General features: G+C 40.0%; 1 protein-coding gene across 1 annotated transcript in view; it reads right to left on the bottom strand.

Moving 5' to 3' along the window:
* Positions 1-70: 70 nt before the first annotated feature.
* The window catches only part of LOC103926398 (E1A-binding protein p400-like), a 48,224-nt gene continuing 37,515 nt past the window's right edge, over positions 71-10,779 (bottom strand). The window contains 14 exon segments of the mRNA XM_009335265.1: positions 71-1,263; positions 3,082-3,159; positions 3,894-4,061; positions 4,712-4,842; positions 5,464-5,659; positions 5,968-6,174; positions 6,549-6,564; positions 6,566-6,704; positions 7,215-7,419; positions 8,048-8,157; positions 8,249-8,294; positions 9,355-9,555; positions 10,128-10,206; positions 10,327-10,383. Coding sequence (XP_009333540.1) covers positions 991-1,263; positions 3,082-3,159; positions 3,894-4,061; positions 4,712-4,842; positions 5,464-5,659; positions 5,968-6,174; positions 6,549-6,564; positions 6,566-6,704; positions 7,215-7,419; positions 8,048-8,157; positions 8,249-8,294; positions 9,355-9,555; positions 10,128-10,206; positions 10,327-10,383 — 1,906 coding nt within the window. The 3' untranslated portion in view covers positions 71-990.

Raw genomic sequence — 10,779 nt, 5'->3', positions numbered from 1 at the left:
TTACCTTTTTCCCCTTACCCCGCGCCCCCCCCCCCCCCCGAGCTGAAAGCTGAGTAGAAAGTACTGAACATTTAAACATGTTGCAAGAGCAGAATGAAACTGAGAGATTAAATTTTATCAGTTGGAGAGTTTCCTTGACGGAAGTCCCACAAGAAACAGCTATGGATCATTTGTTTAGCTGTATCCACCGAACAATTCTTTTACAAAAAAAAAAAAAAGGGCTACACTTTAATACACATCTACTATCAACACAGTATTTACCCAGTTCATGCCTAAAATACCCATTATCTTAAAGTGAAATATGAGAATGAGCGCACAGGTTGGGTGATTCAGTAAACTGTACACAAAACTACTAACAAACATTTTAAAAGACTTACAAAAATGGATAATGAAACTTTTTTTCCTTTATAATTACACATACTTACAGGTTTTCACATTTATTGGCTAAACTTTGCAGGGAGCACTTCAAATATAAGTTAGATCTTCCAGAGGTATTTACCTCAAGCGAGAACACCACGCAGCTTTTATACAGATGGAAAATACTTTGCTATATTAGCCACACTTGGTTCTTTGAATGGCTTCACCGTGGATATTGAGCGCACATCCAAACTATAGCAAAGAACTGCATATTCCCATGGGCAGTTTATGGTATACTAACATAGATGAATTTTACTGACATTTATGGCATATTACCATTTTACTTCTGTGAAGCTGGGCAGAATTTAAACGTAAGTAATGTTTATCTGGTTTGAATGAGCACAGAGAACACTGGCAGAATACATCCTGTACAGATTTTGAGTGCTAAACAGTTGCTAATATGCTGAAGTTATGTGAGAGTTTCCACGTTTAAATGTTCACCAGCAAAACCCTTCCGCTAAGAGAAAAATATAGAGGTGGTTTGTCTTCGTTTGGATGTCTGGAGCAGCTTCTCACTTGGCTTAGCAAACAAGAAATGCTGTGTTTCCCTGTTATTGCGTTGTAATCATTAGTTCAACTTGGTTTAGTAGGTGCCTTTAATCTGACAGTAGGCGTCCTCATTTGTACTTTTGCTTGCTGATTCTGGGCTTCAGATGTTGCTGGTGACTGGGCTGGATTCTGTACACCTGGAGCCTGAATCTGGGGAGATGCTGTTGTCACGACTTGCTGCTGTATCAGTTTCTGCTGGACGACCTGAGCAGTAGCGGTCGTTGCAGGAATCACCTGAACCTGCTGTTGACCTGCTGTCGTCTGAGAAAGTGTCACAGTTTGGGGTTGAGCTTGTACCTAGACATTAGGATGACAAGCCAATTACAAAAGAATAGTTTGGCATTAAACTGAGCATTCATTAAATTTCCACTCTACAGAAGGCATCTTACTTATACAGGCATTTAGTCTCTTGACTGACAAGCACTTTGGGCAAAGTAGGAAGGCTGGGAAGGATTCTGGGAACATAGGCTCTGTGGTTTCAGTGGGAAACAACATTCTGTCACATTTTCTAGAGCCTTATAAATCAGAACTAAGAGCCAAGATGCCTGGAACTCAGATCTCTGCAGTGCAAATCAAAGGATATTCCCCCAGATCCTTTACAGAAGATAAAAGGGAGGTAAAAAAACCCCACTGGATAAACAGGAAGATTCCTGTACTACAGAAGCGAAGGAACAGGGAGAAGAACAGAGGGATAGATGGAAGATCAATGAAGGAAAAATGCCCACTCTGCACCCATATTGTGACAATAAATACAGCCACTGAGGCTTCCTACCCGTCTCTGACATTACCCTTTCAGACTACAGCTGCCAGTCTCTGTTGCCAATTTAGGGTAGAACAGTTTGAACTTCATCCAGATATCTAATTTTCATAGCTCTACGCAGAGCGAGGGAGGAAAAAAGTCAATGTCTCCTTGTTCAGAGGACAAGGTAATGAAAATGGAGCAGCTTCAGCTGCCTTTGCCATATGCAGAAGCCACATGAAGCTGCAAGGGCTTCTCCAGGGGAAAGTTAACTCTTGACCGATCCAAGAGAAATCCACGGGGAAGCATTAAAAATGCAGGTAAAAAGAATGCCACATATACATCAAGACCGCAGTGTTAAAAATACTTAGTGTGGCCTAATCCTGCTGCCACTGGCGTTTGTGGGAGGGCAGTTGTTTATTTGTCTTTTTACCACGGACTTCAACAGTCCCAGAGTTATGCCAACATCAATGACTTTTGAAAATCTGGCTTCTAATGGCCCTTGAAAAATTATCTAGGAGCTCTTACCGACTGCAAAGGACAACTCAACTTGTGTTGACTGATGAGGTTTCTACTCCCTGCTGCCTACCTTGCCCTTGAAGCATTCGCATCTGAGGTTGTTATCGAGTCAGCTTACACCACTTCATCATCGTTTTAAGAGTCACAGGTTTTATTCTGCACTAAAACAATGCACCATAAACTGTGACAGATTAAGAGCTGATTGGCTCAGATTTTTGTGCACTGAAGGCAATAACTTCATCCACTGTCCAAAGTTAAATCATTCCTGCCAATCAACAGCATAAGTTATGCCTGTTGCTAATGGTCCGAATGACATTGTTCTAAACAGTGTAAATAAACTGCCTGGTGGTTAGGGGAGGGAAGACCAAACTGTTTGACCTTCTCTTGCCCCAGTCCCGTCTGTTACCACACCACACGTAGAACAGATACCACACCATCCTGACTTTTACAAAGCATTTGGCACAGCTTTATGAACTAGAACAAAACAATTTGTCCCAAATTTTGTAGAACAAACTCAGATAGCGCTCATTAGCTCAATTATTTGCTATCTTGACTATACATCACAAGAAACCATTTTTTTAAAGTTCTTTCAGCTCTAGAAAATATTTTAAATAATCTGTTTTGCAGCTTATCTACAGTGATGAACAAACATTGCTCCATCTACGAAAGTTTTAGACCAGAGAATGCACAGCAGCTGACTCAGTATTCACGATTCATTTTTATAGTAGAGAACTTGCCATATCCCTCAAAAATACTGCCTATGCCACGCATAAGGTGAAAAATACACATATTCCAAATAAATGAGCTTTCAATAGGATCATGTTTCTAGTGCTGTATCTGACAAGCGCAAAACCTACCTGTTGGGAAACTGAAACCATCTGTTGAATGTTGGCAACAGTAGCCTGTTGCTGGACCACTTGCGGAAGTTTTGCAACCTTTAGTGACATGAAATAAAGAAAGATTTGGACAAAATAAAGAATTGCTAATAGCAGCAACACACCATACCTATCAAAACTGCTACCTTTCTGAAGTCCTGTTCATGTTAAGTTGCAGCTTGGCATTGTCAGCGATACTGAACTTTTGTAAAAAGAAACTTTAGATCAGCGTATTGAAGAACTTAGATAGGAGGGGAAGAGGAAAAGTAGTATTTTCAAATTTAACTGCAACATACTCGTCTCCTCCTAACTATACATAAAATTGAAGGAAGCACAGAAGTTCTAATGGGCTACGTTATCTTAGATATACTTTTGAAAGAGTAAGGCTTCCAATTCCTAACCCCCCTCTTTTTCCTTGGTTAGACTGATCCAGTTATGCAGAAAAGGCGGCAACTGTCACCTACTCTTGGCTATCAGAGATTAGTCTGGGAGGTAGCAACAGCAAACAGGAAGAACTCTGGCTGAATTTTCCTGAGTAAATACAGTACGGAATCCCTTGCTTAATAAAAAGGAGTGACAATGTACTTCTTTCAAAGAGGAAAGGTGAACTGATAGCTTAGTTCCTCTGACCTGCTACAAGGCCGCATCTTCAGCACCACTTACTTTTATTACTAAGTCAATTTAAACAAATCTGTGACTAAAATTAATGAGAGTGGGTGCTAAAATGCGACATCACCTGCCATCTTTACAATTCTCCAGTCATCATAGAGTTTAAAGGTGTAAACCTGTGTTACCTGTACCTGAATCTGGGCCTGCACTTGCTGGGTTCCACCTGGTTTCTGGGTTTGGGAAATTGGAGTTGTTAAGAACTGTGTTTTAATGGCAGGCTGTGTAGTATAAGTTACTTTCTGTTGCTGCGACGTCTGCTGTTGGGTTTGGACTGTAACCTGTTGAGCATTTATCTGCAGAAGAGAAAACGGCATCAGTGACTACAAAATATATGTGTATTTTAAAGAATACGTACGTAGCTAACAAGATTAATTACATTTAATTATGGAAAGAAAATCCTCCCAGGATTAGTAATAGCAAAATGGGCACTAGGAGAAAGGTTTCACGCACTTATACAAATATTCCGAATCGCTTAAAGTATTTACTGAAAAGGTTCTCTCTTACACACATGCACACACATGCACACTTCATACGGTAACGCACTTCCAAAAAACCACATTGGTGGCTGACTGACAGCAAAGCTCACGAGAACATGACATTTCAGGAAAAGTATATTTTGCACAAATTATATTCTAAACAGCGAAAATATTTGGGAATTTTCCACATTTGGTTATATTAGAAGTGACTGAAGAGAACCTTAATCTTTGTTACTTAAAAAGGAAAACCCAGTTTGGGGCATGGGAAATCACACCAACAACAGCCTTCTTGAAAAAATTATTAAGCACCTGACAAGGCACACGAGAAACCGTTCTCTCTAGATACACTTAAGATTCACCCCTAGAAATACTGAGGGGCTCTCTAGGGGTGTCCTCGTAGTTCAGAGCTGAAGCTTTACAGCCACAGAAGCATTACATAACTCAAAGGGAGAGCAAACCACGAGTACCTTTTGCTGCACCGTAGCTTGACCCTGTGCAACCTGAGGCTGGATAGCTTTCTGTTGCTGTGCTGCTTGATGATGCTTGAGTTTTAGAAGCTGCTGGACATGCAGTGGCTGTGCAACTACCGTCTGGCCTCCTGAAAATTACAAAAATAATTAGAACTGTAAGTGTCTTCACTTTATTGCTTTGTCCCAGTAATCACAGCTTGCAAACACAGATTGTGTTTTTTATAGACTTACACATCTGCATAGCTTTGAGCACTAATAACCTACTGGTTTTAATGGGAATAAGACATATGATTTTGACAGTGGAGAAGAAAACATTCTGTTATCTAAGGGCAGGAGTAAGCTACTTTGTGTTCTAACAACAATCTTCCTACAGGAAAAATTCTGTCCGCGGTACAGGAGACAGTTATGAAATACAAGTTCTCCTGTTTCCATTTGCTTTTAAAAAAGATGAAACTACTATGTCTTTATTTTTAAAACTGTATCTGCTCGCCTACTCTCATGTACAGATTTTAAAAAAACAAAAAACCAAAACCAACCACATCTGGCTGAAGAATCATGCTAACCTCTAGATTAAATGGAATAAGCTCAATTCTCTTACCTCATTTTAGAAACAAACTGGAATGCAACCTCTATCATTTTAGTTTTTAAAAAGTGTAAGTGTCCCACAGAAGACATTATTTGAAACATCCTACCTTTAAAAAAGGTGGGATTTAATATTTTAGTATGTTTTAGTAAGTCTGTTGACATACCTGCTGCTTTCTGTGGCTGCCCAATGGCAACACTAATGCCTGCAACAGTAACGGGGAGTGTAGTGACTCCTGCAGATGACACAACGGCGGCTGGAACCGACACTACCGGAGGCTTTGCCAAAGCAACCTGTGCTGCTTGCGGAGTTTGGGCCTGGATCTGTCCTTGTGCTTGAAGCTGGGAAGCAGGAACACGGGTCTAAGCAGTAAGGAATGAAGATTATTGTACTGGCACAAAATATATTTGCTGCATATAACAGGTCTTTATAAAGTGATAGTTGTAAATGTTTCTAAATATAATTGCTCCTTTACAGTAATACAATTCAGAGACGGTATCAGGGGGTAAGTGCAATTTAAAGCTATTTATGTTACAGCTGTATCTTTTGTATTGCCTCAGTAATGCCAAAGGGCACTTGTGTATGTGAACGACTGGTATCCAGTTCGTTAAAAACCAGCAAACAGAGTAAGGTGTTTAAGACTGTTTTTGCAAAGTCAAAGACAACTTACAAGACGAGCAACTTGAAGGTTTGTCACAGTTGTGCCTGTGAGAACTGCGCCAGGACGAGGTGCTGTAACAGCAGTGAGTTGTTGAGTTTGCTGTTGCTGTTGCACTTGTACTTGTGCTGTTTGCTGTTGTGCCCCTTGCTGTGTCTGCTGCGCTGCCTGCTGCTGGGGAAGCTGCAGTTTCTGCTTCTGCAACTTGATCAGCTGCTCCTGCAAAAATCAAACACTTCCATCATTTCCAATCTTTTAGTTGACTACAGGAAAAAATGGAGATGAATCTGGAGCTTTAAAGGAGAAACATTCTCTGCCAGACTTTAGTTAAGATCAAAGAGCTAAGAATGCAACTCCTTTACGCCATGGGTTGCCAATGAATAAGTGCTTTACATCCTGACCTACTGCGATAGTGGTGCTGTTTGAAATGGCTGTCAGACTCACTGCCTTCGTGAAATTTTAGTAGGATCAAATTTAATAAAGAGCTGCATTTCATTCTAGCTCAAGAAAACAGGATACAACATGCACTGCTAATGATGCTTACAATAACGATGAGAGTAACATGTCACATTACTTCAGAAGCATTTCCTCACCTGTGACAATTTCCCTTATTTGAGCTGGAGACTGGGCTTGTGCCTGAGCCTGAATCTGTGGGACCTGCACCTGAGCAGCCTGCTGCTGCTGTTGCCTCAGAAGCTGGAAGTGAGCCGGGGTGATTGTTTTGCCGGACAGCTGGACTGTTGGTGTAGCTGTGAATAAAGAAAAAACAAAAGGCTCTGAAGAAAGATTTTCAACATTCAATTTAATTGATTGATTTCACCTGAAAAGCCAAGCTGCTAAATGCATATTTTTCTGCTCCAGCACAGTTTGTGGACTAACTACAAATAACAACACATTAGCATAAGCATGATGTAAAAGCAGAGTAAATAATAAAATATATGCTCCTTTGTTCACAATGGTTTTTGAACCATTGAGACAGTCAATTCTAATATTTTACTGCTAGATTATTAATAATCTTTTTTAATTGTGACACCTAGGGGCCAAGCAGCTCTTTACTGCAACACTTTATCCAGAAATACTGGAGAAAAATGTAATCTGAGCACCAACAATAAAGCAAGTTAAAAATCATAGCACTGTTTAATTGTGCTGCCAACAAATCCAGATTTTCAATATTGTGGGGCTATGGTGGTCAAGCAACCTACAGAAATTCCAGGGCCCTTTATGTACCCTCAGAAAAAATCCCTAAACACGATTATTACCTGGTGTAACTTGAGTCACCAAAGATCTTGTCTGGGTTTGCACAGGTGTTAAGTTTGTAGTTACCACTGCTGATGCTGTCACTGATGTTACTGCACGAACTCCCTGGGTAGATGCTATGGTCACCAGTTCAGTGGAAGCAGCAGGTGCTGCTGCAGTTCGCTGCTGGGTATGTACCACTTGTGCGGTTGCAGTGCCTCCCGAAGTCTGAAAAGGAACAAAGTCGTTACTTCTCACAGTTTCCACACCCCACAGAAAGCTATGGAACCTTATGGAAATGGACTATACAATTTTAGAAACAAACATCAAAAATGCAAAAGCATTGCAAAAGCAAAGAAGGTCCAAGTCTTTCGGACACATCTGTCTGTTCGGATGCGTCTCATAACCAGCATCTGGTCAAATCTTTTTCAAACAGGCTGATCACCAAACCCTTAACTACATTACAGAAATTTGATTTTACTACCTTTCAATTTTTTGCTTTATCTTCCCACAGTCTTAAACCATTAAAATAATACTAAAGATCATAATTAACAAAGCACAAAACAGTTACAGGTTGGAAACAATAACAACATAATACGTTGCCTATGGCAGCACTCGTCTACGAACTATTTTAACAGTAGTACCTATTAGGCACTTTTTTCTGATAAACTGTTGCAGTGTGTTCTGATATTTTGGTAAGCGAGAGGGGTTTGATACAGAATCACATGATGCACATGAAATCTGCAAGAAGCAGAGTTTCTGATAACATGGAAAGCTAAAGAAGAACACAGATACGCTGATAAAACATGCAACCAAGACCAGTCCAGGGACACAACTAGTGATGCAATCTACTCACAGTCAACGTTCCAGGTATAACAGGTGAAGCCAGACGTTTATTGATGGGCTGAAATGTAGCAGCAGGGACTCCAGCAACGGTATTCACTATGACATTTCCACTCACTGTAGCTAAAAGCAAGCCAGGATTAAATGTGAGATTCTAAAAATGAAAGTCCAAATGTCCTATCATCGCCAATGCCTAATTATAAAGTCTTCTTACCAGTCTGTATACTTGTCCCCGTAACTGCTGTTTTGATTGTGCCCGCCTATTTAGAAGACAATTGAGGTTAACAGTTCAGAAAAACAATAAAACTGAATATAGTTCTTACACTACTATGCTGTTTAACACAATGCTCTATTCCAGAAGTTGACAAAATAAGAAAAATGCAGTAAAATGCACAGATACTTCTGCAGTTGTTCATTCATTTTACGTATCAACAACAACTGATGTATATATTAGGGTTCTGCCATACTAACTAGCAATTGGAGACCAGTCAAATGTCTGGTAAATACTGGTCCTTTGCCATCCTTGTTAGCAGAAGGGAGCAATACATTACTCTGGCACGCCACAGACAACCACTTACACATGAACGTCACTGAGCAGTAGATACACAGCAATACTTATGGGTCAGAACCCATCCTCTGTCTCTTTCTGTAAAAGCTGTAGTATTCTTGCCCTTCAACAAGCAAAATAAAATCACCACTGCCTGCACACATTAGTATGCAAACTAGACTGGCTCTAAAAGCAAAAGCCCCAGACCTGTCATCAGACTCATTAAAACAGACTCTAGATTTAAGGAAGCCATGAAAACTTTGCAGAGGTTTGCAATAAAACAACCATGATAGGTCCTGTAGGATGCAACATTCCACTTGTCTTGCAAAGGTTAATAAAGCTCTGGTTTTTAAGCTACTTCAACAGAGTAGCTCTTACAGCTACATTCTCTTTATTGTCCAAGTTCTCTGTATAACACTGTTCACTGACTCTGTAAATGTACTTGCTCAGACTTAGACTTTAATTTAATTTAGTCAAAACTGAAAAAAGCAAAAAATCTTTGCAAAGGATATGTTTTTCCACCTCAGAATGCCAAGACCTATTGCTATAATGGTACAAACACAGTCTTAATAAATGAGCAAAAAAGAAGATACCCAGCATACTCGGGGGGGGGGGGGGAACACGGGGGGGGGGGGGGGAGAGAAAAATAGTTTTTACCTCACTACACTGACCTAAAATTCTCACTTTCCAGAGAAAATAAAACCACGCAAATATGGTACACACAGAAGAACTGAAGTTACTACATCAGAGGCACGAAGCCCTCCCTTTCTTACCAATACTGCTGTGTTGGCCACAGTAGTTACTGCAGTCTGCACTACTGCCTGCGGCTGCTGAACTACCTGTGCCTGAGCCTGCGGCTGAGGTTGGGCTTGTGCTTGCTGTACAGCTGGTTGCTGAGCTTGCTGCTGGCCAGCTTGCTGCTGCTGAGACTGTGGACCTGTCTGCTGCTGTGCCCTCTGCTGTTCAGCCAAAGCCTAGGAAATCAAAGTGTGAGCTTCATCGTCTTCAAAACAGTGCATGTAACAATCAGGATGTATTTTTTTTAAAAACAAAACCAAACAACAAACAAAACCCTTTTAATTCTAAGCATGTAATATATATGTGTGTGTGCAGAGACAGCATACAAATCTGTCTTCACTGTAACTGTAACTCCAAGTTACATGACCTAACTAGTTTCAAACTACAAGCTATAGCATAGCACAACAAGCAATTTGCCAACAATAAGCAAGGACAAGTATCTCTTTCTGAATAACATTAAGAAAGGAGGCTACAGAATGGTCAAGAATAAAAGAAGATTTTTACATGTTTTTAGTATGTTTTCCAAAAAGATGCTTCTAAACAATGAGTGTAACATACAGGCCCAAGGAAAGGTCCCACTTTGGACCTTGGATATCTAATCCTAGTACATGAACAATTTGCAGCTGCCCGTAACATCTACTGTACCGCCAAACTTTTCCCAGGAGGCAGCTTTTCTTGTACTTCCTCTGTTGTCTTATTTTTTTAATTACTGAAGTCATTATATATATAGCTGAGATGGAGACCATACCTTTTTCTCTTTTGCAATACGTTCTGCTCGGAGGGATGCAACTTGAATCGGAGGAAGTGGCTTATCATAGTTGATTCCACTATAAACAATCATAAGACAAAGCACAAAAGCCTTAAAAATAAATAGCTGAAAGTTAAAAAAGAAAAAAAAAAGGCACTTTTATGCAATTCATAACTCCTTTAAGACAGAGAATGCCCACCTTTCTGCAAGCACTGATGCATGCTTTGGATTCTTCTGGAAAGGATTCATGCCAAGTCTGAAATTGAGCAAAACTGTATTACTGGAGACAGAAAAAACTTTAAAACAATATTTAATTTCACATGTTTTAGTGGATGACACCGCAGTTTTGGTGAAGTTTTCACGATATTTCCACCAGTACTGGAGCCTGCATACAGATAGACACTTAAGAAAGACTCAGAGTAAATATTAAATGAATCAAAAAAAAAATGTTACTGCAGGAATATACATAGAAAACAACGTACTACTAAACAGCATAGACATCAAAATGTTTACAATTCAGGCAAATGGAAAAGTGTAGTTTATAAAGTAGATTAAAAAAAAAACAACTGAGTGCTCTTCTGCTCTTAATCACGCAAAACAAATTCATGCAGTGAGTAAAAGCTAACCCAAACACATGAACTATGAAGGTGTT

This window comes from Pygoscelis adeliae, unplaced genomic scaffold, assembly GCF_000699105.1.
Source record: "Pygoscelis adeliae isolate BGI_AS28 unplaced genomic scaffold, ASM69910v1 Scaffold410, whole genome shotgun sequence".
Lineage (NCBI taxonomy): Eukaryota > Metazoa > Chordata > Aves > Sphenisciformes > Spheniscidae > Pygoscelis > Pygoscelis adeliae.
This window is presented reverse-complemented; position numbering and strand designations above follow the sequence as displayed.